The 16882-nt window shown below is 68.3% G+C and overlaps 2 protein-coding genes across 3 annotated transcripts in view; one reads left to right on the plus strand and one right to left on the minus strand.

Moving 5' to 3' along the window:
* KRTCAP2 (keratinocyte associated protein 2) overlaps nucleotides 1–16882 on the minus strand; it is a 78090-nt gene that overhangs the window by 49877 nt on the left and 11331 nt on the right. The gene's annotated exons all lie outside the window — the stretch shown is intronic.
* On the plus strand, nucleotides 7150–16038 carry EFNA3 (ephrin A3). Of its 2 annotated transcripts, XM_061375211.1 has the most exons (5): nucleotides 7150–7379; nucleotides 13975–14264; nucleotides 14919–14984; nucleotides 15153–15230; nucleotides 15386–16038. In XM_061375211.1, exons 1-5 carry the CDS (start codon nucleotides 7258–7260, stop codon nucleotides 15505–15507), a joined length of 678 nt encoding a protein of 225 aa, XP_061231195.1. In that variant the 5' UTR covers nucleotides 7150–7257; the 3' UTR covers nucleotides 15508–16038. The 2 variants fall into 2 exon arrangements, with proteins under 2 accessions (XP_061231195.1, XP_061231196.1); XM_061375212.1 differs by lacking the exon at nucleotides 15153–15230.

Genomic DNA, 16882 nt, shown 5'->3' on the forward strand with positions numbered 1-16882 from the left:
CTGGCGCTCTGGGATGCTGGAGCCTCTCTCCACAGCCTTTAAATGGGGGGGGGGGTTAATTACAGCGATTTGGTACTGAGCCTTGAGCTTATGTCGCAGGGACAACTTTAACTGCAAGCGAGCTGCCTGCAGCCAGCCCCTGGCAGCGGGACCTGGAGCCCAGGGCGAGGGGTGCTGGGGTTGGGGTGCCCAGGTCCCCGTTGCTGCCCTCAGCCCTGCCCATGCTGCCCGTGGGTCCATTGTCCTGTGCCCCACTGGGAGGGCTGCACCCAGCACCGAGGGGCTGTGGAAGGAGCCGATCCCGGGTCACGGCTCCGGGATGCAGCAGCAGCAGCAGCTCGTCCCCATGCGGGAGGACACCGGGGGGCACCGGCTCCTGTGCCCCCAACCCCACCGCTGCAGCCCCCCCCCCCCCTTGCGCTGCCCTCCTTGGGGGGCCCATGCGGGGCCCCGCAGCCCCGTCCCCGCTCGGGCAGGCGGTGCCGGCGCTGCCGCAGTGGGGCCGGGCACGTCAGACAGGTTTTATGGCTTCTCCGGAGGAACGGCTTGGCAAGAGGCTGAGCAACAGCATCGACCGCGCCGTGCCGCGCCCCTCCCCCGCCGCGCCGCCCGCCCCGCACCCATGGGGGGCTGTGGGGCTGGCCCCACCGTGGGGGGTGCAACGGGGGCCATGCTCTGGGGGTCCTGTGGGAGGCTGTGCCCAGTTGGGGGTGATACCAGCTTGGAGGGACCGTGCCCAAAGGACCCCTATGGAGGATGCTGGGGGCAGCCATGTCCTGAGGGGACGCCGGGTGGGGATGCTGGGATATGTCCCCCATGCTGGGGTGATGGGGCCCTATGGAACCCCCCTGCAGCAATACCGGGGTGATGGGGCCCTGTGGGACCCCCCTGCAGAGGTGCTGGGGGGCTGTGCCCTGTGGGGCCCACACACTGCTGGGGCTGCCCTTCTCCCCACCCCAGCCCCCTGGGGCATTCCTAGGCAAGGGCAAGGGGTCCCTGTGGGGACCCCAGGGTGGGTGCCGGGGCCCTGTCCTTGAGCGGGCGTTGCTTGGTATGCAGGAGCTGCTGCCGGCTTCAAATCCCATCGACTTCCAATGAGCAATGCCATCAATAAAAGCTAATTGATGGCACGGCCGCTCCAAATCAGATTCCCCATCCCCTGAATCGAGTTGATGGCTCCGCGCCCCGCAGCCAGCCGCGGCAGAAATTGAATCTATTAAAGGAAGAGGCTCCATTAGCCCGTCCCTTCTGTCTCGCAATCCCCCCAGTGCCAATTCCCCCCTTCCCAGCTCCCCATTGCCACCCATATGCCAGCTGGGACACTGGGGTGGGCACACGGGTCCCATGGGTGATGATTCCTGGGTGCCCTTGGCCATTGGGTCTGTGTCCCCCTGGGTGGGTGGGAATTAAACCCTCGGGAATTGGGAAGGGAAAATTGATCACCAGGAGCAGAGAAATGCTGTGGAATGGTGATGGGCAGCCCTGGGATGGAGAGAGGGACGAAGAGGTGTTGGACTGGGGAGGTGAGATGGAGGCATGGCCATGGCCAGCCCTGTGAGGATGGATTCAGGCACCGTGGCCATCGCAAGGGCAGCCCCAGGACACACAGGGTGGGACACGGGACCTGGTGACCCCCCCAAGGGCTGGAAGGGGCGGGGGGGTCCTGTCCCTACCCGTCTCCCATGGGTGCAGGGCGGCCGTTGCCATCCCCACCGAGAGCCGCCGAGAGCATCCTGGAGATGGGAAATGGCTCCGTGTCACCATGGAAACGGGGCCAGCGGCTCTCCATGCCGAGGGGACACGCCGAGACAAGGGGACACGTGTGCCGAGCCCCGGGGAGCGTGGCACCGGGCACGATGGAGCGGACACCGGGCACCGGGCACGGGCTCCCCTCACCCTGGGGTCCCAACACAGAGCCCACCACCTTCCAAGGGTGGTGAAGGTGCTCGGAGCGCGGTGGGATGTGGCCCCTGCGTGATGCCACCGCACGCAGGCGGCTCCGCACCACCAGACCGGTGCTCAGCACCGGTGCCCAGGGCTGGAGCTGCCTCTTCCCAAGCCTGATGGTTTGCATCGTTAAGGTTATGACTGAGCAGAGCGCTCGGCGGGGGCTTGGGGGGGAGCCAGGCTCGTTACCCAGAGCACGCACCCAGCCCTGCCTCGGCAATCAGGGAGCATGCACCGGCTGCACCGGCCACACCGGGCAAGGGCCATCAGTATCCCGCAGTGCTGGGTCAGAGCAGCGGCACCACCGGTCACCTCCATCAGCCCCATGGATGCTGCCAGCCCCACACTGGGTTTGCACACCTGGGGCAATGGGCGCAGGCAGACACTGCCTGAGACGGCTCCATCCCATGCTGGGGTGTCCATCCATTGACACGGCTCCATCCCATGGGGTGTCCATCCATTGACACGGCTCCATCCCATGCTGGGGAGTCCATCCATTGACACGGCTCCATCCCATGCTGGGGTGTCCATCCATGGACATGGATCCATCCCATGCTGGGGTGTCCATCCATTGACACGGCTCCATCCCATGGGGTGTCCATCCATTGACACGGCTCCATCCCATGCTGGGGTGTCCATCCATGGACATGGATCCATCCCATGCTGGGGTGTCCATCCATGGACACGGCTCCATCCCATGCTGAGGTTTCTGTCCATCCCTGCCTGCGCCCATCTCCCTGTGCCCCTGCACGTGCCGGGGTGCCAGCAGCAGCTCAGCAGGGCTGTGTCCCCCCATCAGCACCTCCCCAGCCTGCTTAATCCTGATGGACAATAATCCTGCTGTGCAGGGGTGGGATGGGAAGGAGCTGCCCTTGCAGCAACAGCGCGACTGAGCTGTGCTCACTGCATACTAAGGGCCCAGAGCCGTGTCCTGGGGTCCTGGTGCTGGGACCCTCTCTGGATCCAAGGGTTTCAATGGGGAAGTTCAGGTTGCAGATAAGGCAGAAGCTCTTCCCTGTGAGGGTGCTGAGGCGCTGGCACAGGGTGCCCAGAGGAGCTGTGCCTGCCCCATCCCTGGCAGTGCTCAAGGCCATCGCCTGCAGGAGCACAGGGACAACCCGGGGCAGGACACAGCATGGACCCACACCATTGTCCCCAGCCTGGCACCCCCCCATGTCACCCCCCTCCACCTCCCGGTCCCAGCGGCCACAGATGCTGATTGTGGTGTGATCTATGGACGGCGGGAGCAGGATATTGATGCTGCCTGTCACCCCTCAATCGGATTAACGTCACTTAGGCACCGGCAGCGGGCAGCTGCAGGGATGTGCCAGCAGGGCTGGAGCGGGGCTGGTGCAGGCTCCAGCACCACCACCCTGTACCAGAACCAGAGCCGGCTCTGACCGGGCAAGGGCAGGTCCCTTGGGGGCTGAGCTGTGCAGTGTCCCCATGCCCACTGTGCGCTCGGGTGCTCCTGTGGCTCAGTGCACAGTGCTTACGGCTCCCCATGGCACAGCCATCCAGGCCATCAGTCCCATGGTTGGCTTCTCCATCACCACCCTGCCCACCCCTGCCTGCTTGGGTCTGATGGGTGCTGGGCCAGTGCAGGGGACATGGGGTGGCCAGTGGGGAGCCACGTGCTGGTCCCGGCGGCTGCAGCCCCAGCTCCTTGCCCTTGTTCTTTCCCTATAGAGCCATGCTGCAGCCCCCTATAGAGCCCTGCCCGCATCAGGTGGTTCCCTCCCATCACAGCCCTCGAACCCATCCTGGCCATGGTTGTGCCAGAACAGGAGGTGCTGAGCAGGGGTAGCGAGGCCGGGGCTGCCACCAGTGGCTCACATTGGAGTGATCTTGAGGCCAGGAGGGAGGTTTTCCACAGGAGGAGACGAGAGGAGCCGGCTGAGTCACCCGGTGCTGGCTGCTGACTCAGTCACTGCCTGCCAGGTAGCCCCCACACCAGCACGGGATGCGGCAAAGGGGGCAACCGGGACCCTGGCACGCAGTGGGGCACTCACCGTGCCATGGGCTGGCAGGAGGTGATCGCAGCACCGTGCTGCTGGTGCCTGTGGGTTACCAGCTTGTGGCAGGGCCATGTGCCAGGGCGGCGTGGGAACCACGAGGAGCCGGATGCTGGCACTTCCCACCCGGCACCGCTGCGTGCCCAGGGATGTGGCATGGCCGAGCCGGGTTTCCGGCCCCCAGGCACCGGGCACCCAGGGCAGGGAGCCTGCGGCTTCCTCCCCGCCGGGCAGCAGGGGCAGCCCCAGTGCCATGAACCAGCCCTGGGAGGAAGCTGATTTCCTCCGCGCCAGCACCGCCACCCTGCTCCGTGCTGGCCACGAACCCTCCTCTGCTCCGCAGCAATCAGCTCTGCAGTGCTCATTAACGGCTCACCCCATGCCCACCTCCACCCCCAGCATGAAGCTGGACCCACAGCTCAATGGGGAGGTGGCCAGCAGCGCTGCCACCCATCCTCATCCCCCTGTGCCGCATCCTCACCCTGGATCTCGCTGCCATCTCACCAAGGGTGGCCCCGGGAGGTTTGGGCTCTGCCTGGGTGCGGGGGGGCTCAGCACCGGGGTACCACTCACCCAGAGCTCAGCACCGACGTGGCGTGACCATCCCTGAGGCCTTCATTCGAATGTAAAGACCAACACGGGGGTATGAAAGGGAAGGGGCAGCGAGCAGCGGGGCGGCTGTGAGCCCGTCCATGTGCACAGCACGGGGCTGCCCATGGGCACTAAGCGCTTCCTGGAGGAGCTGGTAGGAGCTGGGGGCTCCATGGGGATGCTCTGCTGCTGCTCCCTGCCCCGGGTGCCGTGTCCCTCCGGCTCGGCCCCGGGTGCCATTGGCGTGTTCTTGCCGTGCCGAGCCGGTCATGCGCCGGCACCGGTCGGGAGCTCCGAGCTCAGCGCCTTTGGGGCCACGGAGATGCGGCTGGTGAATATTTGATGCCCTCCTTGGCTCCGCTCCTGCCTCCTCCTCTCGCCATGTTTATTTATTTAATGAATTATTTATGGGCTCCCCCTCTCGCTCCGCTGGGCGATGCCCCCCCCCCCCCCCCCTTGCTCCCAGCCCGGCGCGATGATTTATTGAATGCCGGCTCTGCTCTGCGGTTGCGACATGCTGTCACAGGAAGCCGCGGTTAAATATTAACCATGGCGGGCAGAGCGGGTCCCCCGTGCCCACTGCCCCAGCCGCTGCACGGGGGCTCTGCCCGAGGCCCCTCTGCCGGTCCTGCACAGGGTGATGGAGACGGGGGACACCGGGGCTGCGTCCTGCTCAAGCGCTGCTGGAGACCTTGAGGCCTCTCCTGTGCTCCTGTGCGCGAACCCACCCGGCTGCAGTGTCCCCAGCGGGGATGCTGTGGTCACCAAACCCATCCCAGCGCCCTCGGTACCGCCGAGCCCCGGGGGCTGCCAGCACCCGCAGTGCACAGAGGGTGATCCCGGTCACCGGTGTCCCCGCGGGAGCACCGGCTGCATCCCGCCATGGCCCCGCACACCGGGATGCCCCGGAGCTGCAGGGTGAGCGCGGCTGCTTGCGGGTGCTGGCGGCGGCACTCGCGTTGCCATGAGCGGGGGGGTTTCCATGTGGAGGTGTGTGTTGCCATGGGTTTGCCGAGCCATGGCGTTTCCATGGTGGCAGCGCGGTGCTGCCGGGGCCCTTCCAGAGGTGCGCAGCCCCCCCGGGATGCCCCGGCCCTGCGGGTGCACAGGGAGGGACCGGCATCACCACAGCCCCCAGTGCCCCGGTCCCTGCTCACCGCAACCAGCGTCCCTCACATCCCCCCCCCCCCCCCCCTCCCGGGCCGTTTTCCATGGGTTGTGTTTTCTTCCATTCACTTCTCCGGATGAATAATTAATAAGAGGCTTTTTTTGGTCCTTGGGGCCCTTCCGCAGGCCCCCTCCCCCTTCCCGGCAGGGCTCCGGTGGGGGTTTGGGCCCCCGGTGCCACCGGCAGGGATGGGGCTGTGGGGCTGGGACACAGCATCACTGGCACTGGGTCCCCATGGTGCTGAGGAAGCGTTAGCAGGCCTCAGCAAGACCCTGGCCACCACCATCCTCATGTTCCTCCATGGGCAGGGGCAGCATCTGCACACCCAAAAGGGATTTAGGGAGCACAAAAAGGGACCTCAAGGGGTCCCGAGCTCCCCCACAGCTTTGGGGAGCCAGAAACCCCCATGACCATGGCACTGGGCAGCTACAGCGAGTCACCTGCCCAGGCCATGGAGCCACCGTGCCAGGCGGTGGGGACACGGGGACTCGGGACATGGTGTTTGACCATGAGCCAGCTCAGCCCTGGCTCAATGCCTCCCTTCTGCTTTCATTTACAAGCTCCCGGTGCTGCCAAATCCGACCGGAGCGGGGCCCGTTGGGTCGGTGCCGGTGCTCCCGTGGGGCAGGTCCCGGTGAGCTGCGTGTGCCTGCTCGTGTGTGCACACGTGTGCCAGGGCGTGGATCACCTGGCACATGGGATTGCCGGGCGGTGCCGTGCCGCAGTTGCTAAGGGATCTGGACAAGGATCCATTCCCATCCCCTCCTGCACCAGGGGGTACCAGCACCTCGAGGGCACCCATCGGCCCCACGGCTCCTGGGGTACTTCTGCCCCATTGATCCTTGGGGGGGAAACAGGGCAGGGCTGTGGGAGAGAGCCAGGGAACAGGCCCCATGGGTGGGTGCTTGAGCACATGCAGGCTCCTGGGGCAGGATGAGGCAGTTGGAGATCCTGGCACTGTGGCTGTTGCTCCCCCAGCACCCTGGCCCTGTGCCGGTGGTGAGTGGATGGGTGCCCACCCTTTCCCGGACATGTGTGACCCTCATGGTGCTGGAAGCAGCATTGCAAGCACCCTCTGGACACTGAGCCCCCAGGCACATGGACCCATGGGGACAGTGCCTGAGCCCCACTGCTCCCACCCAGGGTGACCCAGTGTCAGTGGGACCCAGTGCTGGTGCCTCCACCCCTGGGGTCCTGTTTAAGACCCACAGCATCTGATCCCGGTCCTGGTCCCTGCACCTGCAGGGGTCCCAGTGAGACCCCAGTATCAGTAGGAGCCGTCCCTCTTGCCCCCATCCTTGGGGTCCCGGTAAGACCCCGGTGGCATCACCTGACCCCAGCGGGATCCCGGGACGCGGCCCCGGTACCCGGTGCCGGTGCAGCCGGGCCCGGGGCGGCGGCGGGCGCGCGCGCGGGGGCGCGGCGGCGGCGGGCGCGCGCGGGGCGGAGCTGGGAGCCGGGGGCGCGGGGCGCGGGCGGCTCCGGCTCCGTTCTCCATTCATCGGGATCGCGGCGGGGCTCCGCGGCGGCGGCAGGATGGCTGCTCGGCTGCCCGCGCTCCTGCCCCTGCTCCCGCTGCTGCTGCTGCTGCCGGGCCGGGGGCCAGCGGGGGCCATGGGCAACCGGCACGCCGTGCACTGGAACAGCTCCAACCCGCAGTGAGTGCGGGGCTGGCGCGGGGGGAGGCCGCCGGGACCGGGACCGGGAGGCGGTGGAAGGTGGGGGGTGTCGCCGGGGCGGGGGGCGCCGCCGGGAAGGACGCGGCGGGGGCGCGCAGCGATCGAGCTGAAGGATGCGCGCAGCGGCGGAGCGGGGGGGGGCGGCGGCGGCGGCGGGGGGGGGGGGGCTGGCGGGCGGCGGGGGGCGCCCCGGGACTGCGGGACCCCCCGGTGTCGGTGTCTGCGCGGCGCCCCCGTGCGGGCGGGGCTGCCGGGCCCCCGCGTGCCGGTGTCGGTGTCGGCCCCGCGCACCTCGCCCTGCCCGCGGAGGCGGGGACCGCACCGGGGGGGGGCGGCAGCCGCGCGGCCGGACCGACCCGACCTGCGGCGGCGGAGGGTCCCCGGGGCCGGGTGAGTCGGTGGCACCGGGGGGGATGAGCCCCCTCCCACCCCTCCCGGGGGCGCTGACCCGCCCCGCGGCGGGCACCGGGGCACTGCGGGAGGAGCCCGACCGGGTCCGTGTCCCCCCCGCCTCGGTGCGGCGGCCGGCGCAGGGGGTCTCGGTGCGGCGCTCGCGCCGCCAGACGCCCCCCCCCCGCCTGTCTGGGTGCGGGAGCGGCAGCGGCGGCACCGGGAGGGGGGGGCCCGCAGGTACCCGCCGCCCGCCCGGGTCAGCCCTGGGCAGTGCCAAGGGCGGCGGGGCCGGGAGCTCCCGGTGCGGGGGTGACGGAGGGGGGGGGCGGGAGCAGGTGCTGTGGGGGCAGAGCCGTGGTGGTGGCCCCGGACCCCCGGCACCGCCCTCGTGCCCGGTACCGGGGCTGAGCCTTGCCCTCGCCCCTTGCCCCCCCCCCCACGTTTCCCGGGTGCGGGGGGGGTGCGATGTGGCTGAGCCGGGTGTGGGGTGCGATGGGCAGGGGCGGATGGGAGTGGGGACCACGGTGGGTCCGTGGGGAGCCGGGGCTGGACCCGTCTCCCATTCCTGGTGCGAGGGCGTGGCGGGGCCTCACGCCCAGCCGAGCATCCCCCGGTACCAGGGTGTGCTCAGGGTACCACGGGCTCCCCCCGCCACGCACCCCTTTGTGTGCTGAGGGGCCGTGTGCGTGTGCCCCCCTCCCCGCAGCTCCTTCCCCTCCCATTGAGGTTGTGTCTCCAGGCGGAAGCTCGGGCCCCATAAATCGTGCGTGTGTGCGACGTGCCGAGGCGCAGCACAATGGCGAGGTGCTTGGCCACGCTTCGGCATCCCCTGCACCCGCGCGCTCTCACCATGGCCTCACCCCCTCACCGTGACATCGCCGGGGCGTTGGCGGTGCCATCACCCTGCCACGACCGAGACCGAGGGGCATCCTCTCCCCACCCCGTCACCAGAGCCACGGGGGGGACACAGGGTGCGGATGTGGGGGTGTCGCAGCCAGACACCCGCACCCGCTGCGCACACGTCTCTTGTCTGCGAGCGTCCGGCTCAGGGCACGGGCGATGCGGTGGGGGCGGCTGCGGCAGAGACGTGTCCCAGGGCCTCCGGAGCCGGTATTTATGGTGAGGCAGCGCGGCAGCTCGCCCGCACTCCCAGCCACACGGCAATGTGTCTGCATTAGATGAATTATGGGGGGAATGAGGCTCCCTGGGCCGCAGCCGGCAAATCCCAGCAACCCCGCTGCAATCCCAGCAATAAACCCGCCGGTGCAGCCCCGCAGGGTGCTCTGCGGGCTGGGGGTGCCGCAGGCTCTGCTCCGAGGTGCTCCCGGGCGGCTGTGATGGGCACCCCACAAACTGATGGCGGCTCCCATTGGTGAGGGACCGCTCCATGGCGACCACCGTGGTCCCAGGGGTGCTTTGGGGGACAAGGGTGGTGCTGTGGGGATGGGCAGGCCATGGAGCACGCAGTGCAGCCCGTGCGGGCGGCTTGGCTCCGGGGAGGTGTGAAGGCGGGGTCTGGGGCCTCTGCTCCGTCAGGTTGTTGGTCCCGGTGCGCTTTCTGCCTGTCCTACTGCCTCTGCCGGCCGCAGCGGGTGAGCCTCGGGGGCATGGGATGGTCCTTGGCCGGACAGGCATCGTGGCACCGAGGGCAAAGGTGGAGGTGGGTTTTGCCCCAGCGCTGGTGTCAAGGGGGGTGGCATCCCTGGGGGTGGGAACGTGCATCTCTGGGGTGCCCATGGTGTGGGGCCGAGGGCTCCCCAGCAGAGCCAGGCCCTCACGTGCCAGGATGCCGGTTGGGTCTCCCATGTGCCAAGGAGGGGATGGAGGCTCTGTCCCCGTGTGTTGGCACAACCATGGCCAGCTCCCCTCCTACTGCAGCCCCCAGGAGCCCCCCAGAGCAGAGCCACTCTGTGCCCCTGGTTCTGCTTTGGGTGCCTGAGGCCTCGTGGCCCCCAGTGCCATGGGGGAGCAGGGGGGGGTGCTGTGACACGGGGGAGCAGGGGGGGTGCTGTGACACGGGGGTGCACAGGGTGCTGGTGCATGGCTGAGGCAGGGGGATCAGAGCCCGCTGGTGCTCAGGGAGGCACGGGCGCCTCCGCAGAGCTGCCGGTGCCGCTGCCACGCTCCCAGCTTTTATCCGGCTGAGTTTGTGTTGCAGGCGGCGAGAGCTGGAGCCGGCTCTCGGGAGCCCTTGTGTGGAGCTGCCGCTGCCAGGGGAGCATCTGGCCCAGGAGAGGAGCCGCGGCCCCGCTCTGCACCCGCTGGGGGGGCCTGGGAGGGTCTGGGGGGGACCCAAATCCCTGCGTCCTCTGCAGACACTGGGGCTGGACCCTGACATTAGGGCTGTGCCCTGCTGCATCCCTCCCTCGCATCAGCTCGATGCTCATCAGCTGCCACCCCGCACCCCATGGCTGTGCCCTTCAGGCTGGTCCCATGGGGTGCAGAGCCCCCTGCCTCCCGTGGGTTGCGGCTGTGGCACTGGGGGTGCCGTGGGTCACTGCACCGGGCAGCACCGAGCCCTGGCAGCGCTGCCAGGGCCCACGGCATTCCCATGGGAGAAGGGGCCTCAGCATCCCATGGGGTGTGAGCATGGGGGCTGTCCTGGGGTGCAACAGGGCCGGGGCCACCTGCTCCTGCCCAGGCTAGTAATTGAGTCACTGGTTGCAGATTGATGGTTTAATTAAAACCCAATTAGAAACCTCATTGATCTTGTTAGCAAAGCAGGAAGGTCCGGGCTTTAGCGGGGATTAAAGGGATCGTGTGGCCATTAATACGGATGGAGGGCGAGTGGGTACCTGTGGGGCAGCACTGGGGGTCCCAAGCTGCTTGCTGAGGGCTGTGCCCACCACCCCACCGTGGCCCCACAGTGCCTGGTGCCGCATCCCCCATCTCCAGCTCCCGCAGCAGGGAGGTGGCCGCGGGGACGCCGTGTGCCAGCGGTGCCCGTGGTGGCTGTGCCGGCGGTCCCTGCCGTGCCAGGCCGTGCCGTGGCACCGTGCCACCCGTGCGCGTGGGCTGCGGCGCAGGCACCGTCTGCACACGCGTGTGCGCGGCCGTCTGGGCGCCGTGACTGTGCAGCGCTGCTGCGTGCGGAGGGGGGGAGCCCGGCCCGTCGGTCCCCATGGACGGGCCGCGGGGATGGATGCGCCTCCGCCTCTCGCGGCCGCTGGGATGGGACCACATAAATCAGCGGCGCTTTTTTGTTCCCTTCCGATCGATGCGGTCCGGATGTGCCAAAAGGGCGACGCTGCCGGAGCCACACAAAGGGGCCAAGCTGGGCTTGGGGGGGCGGGGGGGCACCTCAGTGCTGGGGGGCACCGCTCCCTCACCCGCATCAGTCCTCACAACGCGGGGCGCTGGGCCCGGCTCCGGCTGTGCCCCCTTCCAGGCCTGTCCCGCACCGCGGGGATGTGTCCGTGGCGTGGGGTCCGGGCAGGGGTCTGGTGCGCCGGTTCGTGCTGCAGTGCACCAGGCGCTGCCGGCAGCGCAGGGGCGCTCCGCACGGGTGCACGGCAGCGGTGGAAGCGGAGCGGCCGCCCCAGGTAGCCGGGGTCCCGGCGGTGCGGGGCCGGTGGGCGCCGAGCCCAGCCCGTGCTCGGGACGGTGCTGCCAGGGGACATCCATCTGCCCGGCGCAGACAGGCTGCTGGAAGGTGCCACTGCCTTCGCAAAGCCCTGCTCTAAAAACGCAGTCGTGCAGAAGTGATGCTGCCCGCTCCGCTCCTGCGCTTAACCCTTGGGGCACCGCACCGCGGCCCCGGCAGGACGGGGGGCTCCATCCTCACACAGGTGGCCTCTCGCTGGTGCTTCCTGCCCTGTGCTGCCGGGCAGGGCTGCAGGAACAGCTCAGGGTGCTCTGGGGGTGGCACTGGGGGGCACCCAGCTCTGTGGGTGCTGCTCTGCACCCGTGGTGCAGGAGCCGAGCAGGGCAGGGACACGGTGTCGTGGACAAAGTTGCTTCCAGAGCCCCTGGTTCTACCCGTTTGGGGCCATCCTCCTGCCCCCACTCCTCCCCGCCCCACAGCTGGTGCCGATGCTCTGATGCCTGTGAGCTCTCATGGGGCTCATTGCCATAGAGAGCAGGGCTGCTGAGCCCCATCTGGGGTACCCCGTCCCGGTGTGCCAATGGGGCACTCCAGTGGGGCAGCGCTCATTAGCGAGGCTGTTTACCCGGAGCCACGTTTCTTAATGAGCCCCAGCGTGAAGTCCCAGGGGTTGGGGTGGCCCAGCGCTGGGCGCTGCAGGGGAACGCTCCCAGCACCACAGGACAGGGTGGGAGGCGGACCGAGGTGCCAATCCTGCGGGCACAGAGACCTGGGGATGCGCTTCCCCGGCCCCTCACTCCCATGGCACAGCGGCGGTGGGCACCGGCCCCGTTTGGGGCGCGCCCGCGTCCCGGCCCTGCATCCCGCACGGAGTTAATTGCGATTTGATCCTCGGGGCCTTTTCTTTAATAACAAGCCTTTTTCTCCCCCCTCCTCTCCCCACCACATCAAAGGCGGAGGATGAAAGGTCCCGGCGCCCCGCTGCTGAGCAAGGGTGGCTGCCTCAGCACCTCGCTGGCGCAGGAGTTGCCCGCCGGGTGCCGGGATAGCGGCTGCGCGGCGCGGGAGGTGCCGAGTGGGGCTCCCTGCCCCATGGGGGATGAGGGCTGCGGGACCCCCCCCACGGCCCCCGCTGCCTGAGTCTCCCCTTTGCCGACGGGCACCGGGACCCCTGTGGCTCCCTGTGCCCGGCGCTGCGGGAAGCGGGCGCTGGCGGGGTGCCGGGGCTCCCCAAACAGCGCCGGGGGCGCTGGTGCTGGGTGCGGCGTCTGCACACGCAGCCCTGCCCGCTGCCTGCCCAGCCCTGGCAGCCGGGCTCGCTCCCGGGGGGCCGGGACACCCCCCCCCGTGGGGTGAGGGGACCCCAAGTGCTGCGTTTGCAGAGCCGGGTTTGCTCTGAGCGGTGGGGATGGGCTGTGCCAGGCTGAGAACAGCGAGCCTGGAGAAGAGGAGCTCCGTGGAGACCTCAGGGCAGCCTCCAGTGTCTGCAGGGGGCTACAAGGATGCTGGAGAGGGACTGTGGTGATCGGACAGTCTGCGGTGATGGCTTCAGACTGGAACAGGGGAAGTGCAGGTTGGAGATAGGACAAAAGTTCTTCCCTGTGAGGGTGCTGAGGCGCTGGCACAGGGTGCCCAGAGAAGCTGTGGCTGCCCCATCCCTGCCAGTGTTTAAGGCCAGGTTGGACACAGGGGCTTGGAGCAAGCTGCTCCAGTGGAAGGGGTCCCTGCCAGTGGCAGGGGTTGGAACTGGAGGAGCTTTTGGTCCTCTCCAGCCCAAACCATCCCATGATCCTATGACAAGTGGAGAACAGGGCCCCGAGCCGGAGCGAGGCCCCGCAGGGACCCACACGTGCCGGGATGCTGCCGAGTGCGGGACCCCCAGTGCAGCGGGCCCGGGGGGGGCAACGGGCGGGCTGGGCAGTGGAGCGAGGGCCGGTGCTGCCGCGGCAGCTCGGGCAGAGCTGTAATTAATTGGCAGGAGCAGCGGGTCAGCGCGGCAGAGGGGATTACTGCGGCCGGGATCTCCATCGGCCGCGGATTAGGAGCCAGCGGAGCCTCTCCTGAGTGGATCTGAGGGGATTGCTGCTCCTAATCAATGTAAATGAGGCTCCCCCAGGGCCACCCTTTATGGCATTAACGAACTAACGGGATTAGCCGGAGCGGGGTGAGAAATCCTCTCTCTGAGCCGCGGCGCGTGGCTGGGGAACGCCGAGCACCCACCGCCCCCAGGGCTGAGCGGTGAGGACTGGGGACCCCGTCCCGCAGTGCCCGTGGCTGTGCCCGGGTCTGCCCACCCCGCTGGGTCCGTCCCCTCCTTGATGCTGCCGCACGTTCCCGCAGGACACAGCAGCGCTGCCTCCCGTGCCTGTTGTCTTGCACCCCGCATGTGGTACCCGCAGCATCATCCCCAGCAGCACCCGCGCACCCCCGAGCTGGTGATGCCACATGCGGGTCCATGGGGCTGAAGGGGCCAAATGTGCCGGGGGCTCAGCGCAGAGGTTGAGCATCCCCCTGGGCTCCTTGCTCTGGGAGCTGCCCCTTCTCCAGCCTCTGTGTCCTTTTGAGGAGGGGGACACAGTGTTTGGGAAGGTGCAGGGGGGGTCCCTGACCGCTGCCCCCCCCCGTGTCCCCTTGCAGCCTGCGGCGGGAGGGCTACACGGTGCAGGTGAACGTCAATGACTACCTGGACATCTACTGCCCGCACTACAACGCCTCGGTGCCCGAGCACCGGCTGGAGCAGTACGTGCTCTACATGGTGAACGCGGAGGGGTACCGCACCTGCAACACCAGCCAGGGCTTCAAGCGCTGGGAGTGCAACCGGTCCCACGCGCCCCACAGCCCCATCAAGTTCTCGGAGAAGTTCCAGCGGTACAGCGCCTTCTCGCTGGGCTACGAGTTCCGCGCCGGGCAGGAGTACTACTACATCTGTAGGTACCCCCCCAGCACCCACATGAGCCCTCCTGCATCCCCATCCTAGCCAAACCCCCACTAGTACCGCGGGAGTGGGTGCCCCAGGCTAAGGGATGGGGTATGGGGAGAGTTGGGGGTGTGGAGGGGGTCGTGATGAAGGGGTGAGATGGGGCATGGGGAGAGATGAGGGTGTGGGGGAGCGGAATTGGGGTACTGGGGTATGCTGGTGCAGGATTGCAGGATGGGGGTGTTGGGGGGTGCTGGTGCAGAATGGGGGTGCTGGTGCATAATGGGGGTTCTGGGGGTGCTGGTGCAGGATGGGGGTGCTGTGGGGATGCTAATGCAGGATGGGGTTCTGGGAGTGCCGGTGCAGAACGGGGGTTCTGGGGGTGCTGGTGCAGGATGGGGGTTCTGGGGGTGCTGGTGCAGAATGGGGGTTCTGGGGGTGCTGGTGCAGGATGGGGGTGTTGGGGGTGCAGGGCACTGCTGCAGGTTTAACTCCAGGGGGTGCAGGATGCGGCTGCTGCCTCCCCCCAGCCCAGGGCTCACCCCAGGCAGGGTCAGCCCCCCCCCCCCCATACCCCATCCCAGCGTCCCCCCACTGCGGGTGCCCGGGGCTGGGGTCACCCTCGGTGGAGCCCCCCCCCCCACATCCCGCTCTGTCCTTGCAGCCACCCCGACGCACAACCACCGCCGCGCCTGCCTCAAGATGAAGGTGTTTGTGTGCTGCGCCTCCAGTAAGTGCCTGGGGGCTGCGGGGGGCGGCGGGGCCCCCCCGGGGGGCGCTGTGGCAGAAGGCGGCCGGGAGCATGGTCCCCATCCCCGTCCCCGTCCCCATCCCCATCCCCATCCCCATCCCCGTCCCCATCCCCATCCCCGTCCCCATCCCTGTCTCCTTCTTGCAGCGTCGCACGCCGGGGACAAGCCGGTGCCCACGCTGCCGCAGTTCACCCTGCGGCCCGAGGTGAAGATCGAGGACCTGGGTGAGTCCAGCAGAGCCCCCCGGCCCCACCGCGCCGCGTGTCTGTGCCCCCCCCCATCCCCGCCACCGCCACCCGTGGGGGCGCCCCAGCCATGGGGTGAGGGGTTTGGGGCCGCCCCAATGCCCCCCTCACCCTCTCCTTGCTCTTCCCCACAGACAACTTCAACCCGGAGATGCCCAAGCTGGAGAAGAGCATCAGCGGCACCAGCCCCAAGCGGGAACACTTGCCCTTGGCCGTGGCTGCCGCGCTCTTCCTCATGACGCTGCTGGCCTCCTAGCTCCCGGTGCCAACGGGGGCCCCCCAGCCTGCTGACAGCCAGCGGGGACCCCCGTCCCCTCTGCACCACCACCCCCTGCCCACACAGCCGCCCACGGGGCAGGGCCCGATCCCGCCGGGCGCTTCCACCCTTCCCGATGGATGCGGCCACAGCGGCGGGGATGCGGCTCGGTGCTGCACCGGCCACTGCCACCGTCCTGCCGGTGCCCAGGGCTGGGCAGCCTGTACATACCTATATAGAGTCTATACATACTGTACAGAGAGCGACTATAGAGATATATCTACACTGTACCATAGGCAGCGGTGCTGGCCCCGGGCTGGCTTGTACATAGTCGAACGTGTTGGATTCTCCTCGTCTTCCGTGAAGACCCGACCTATGCAAACGCACAGACACTTTTTGGGGACAAAAGAAACCGAAACAGAACAAAAAAAAAACAAACAGTCTGAACCTTTTTTTCAAGTGCTTTGGCTGGTGATTTTCATATTCTGCTCTTAGTCTATTACAAAACCTAATAAAAGGATAAAAAAACCACCCCCTGTCACATCGCGGTGGGTGCCGTCACCATGGGCTCAGCGCCTCTGGCACATGGGGGGCATCACATTGCCCTCACATTGACCCCCAGGCATGGAGCATCCATGGGTGCTGCCTGCAGATGGAAGCATGGACACAACCTGCAGGTAAGGGCAGTGTGTGGCCATGGGCCCCCACGCTGGGGGCAGGTCCCTGGGGTGTTGATGGCTGGGGAGAAGCGGGTGCAGGAGAATCTTCATCACCTTCCTCACCATCACCACCGGCTGCATGGGGCCAGAGGCCTTAGGCCCAATGTGCCCGGGAGCCTCATGGGACTCCGCACTCCGTCCCCCTCCAGCACCTCTGGCTCTGCTGGGACTGGGGGCATGCGGCACGCGCTGCACAATGGGGACATGGGGACACCCCCGAGCCCTCCAGCACCAGAGGGAAGGGGATGTGAGGGGAGGGGGCTCCCCAGGGCTGGGCTCCCACCGAAGGGGGTGTCCCTGGGAGCAGTGGGGTGCACCCAGCCCCGCAGCCAGCACCCCTGGTCCCAGCAGTGCAGGGCAGCCCCGGTGCCCCACGGTGCAGGCTGGGCCGCTCCCCCCCCCGGCACCGGCGCTGCTGGGCGGTGGCTCCGTGTCCCGCCGGCCCGGGCTTGTCCTGGTGCGGGAGGAGCCGGAGAACCCGTCCGACGGGTCCTGGGCGCTGCCGGCAGGCGCCGGGCTCCCCACGGCCCCCCCTGCCTGCTCCTGCGGGCCCGGCCCCACTGCGGAGCCCCCCATCCATGGCTGTCACCAGCCCCTGCCCCCGGGGCCATGGGTGCGGGGTCCGGCTGCATCCCCAAGGGACCAAACCCCATGGC

This window comes from Neopsephotus bourkii, unplaced genomic scaffold (assembly GCF_033783945.1).
Source record: "Neopsephotus bourkii isolate Nb327-2 ecotype Australia unplaced genomic scaffold, CSIRO-AGI_Nbou_v1 NB_1660, whole genome shotgun sequence".
Lineage (NCBI taxonomy): Eukaryota > Metazoa > Chordata > Aves > Psittaciformes > Psittacidae > Neopsephotus > Neopsephotus bourkii.

Bases quoted from the DNA above. Each gene is read 5' to 3' on its own strand.
- EFNA3 (XM_061375211.1), top strand. From the start codon at position 7,258: ATGGCTGCTCGGCTGCCCGCGCTCCTGCCCCTGCTCCCGCTGCTGCTG. The intron at 14,265-14,918 runs GTAGGTACCCCC...CTGTCCTTGCAG, and splicing joins GCAGGAGTACTACTACATCT to CCACCCCGACGCACAACCAC. The intron at 14,985-15,152 runs GTAAGTGCCTGG...TCCTTCTTGCAG, and splicing joins GTTTGTGTGCTGCGCCTCCA to CGTCGCACGCCGGGGACAAG.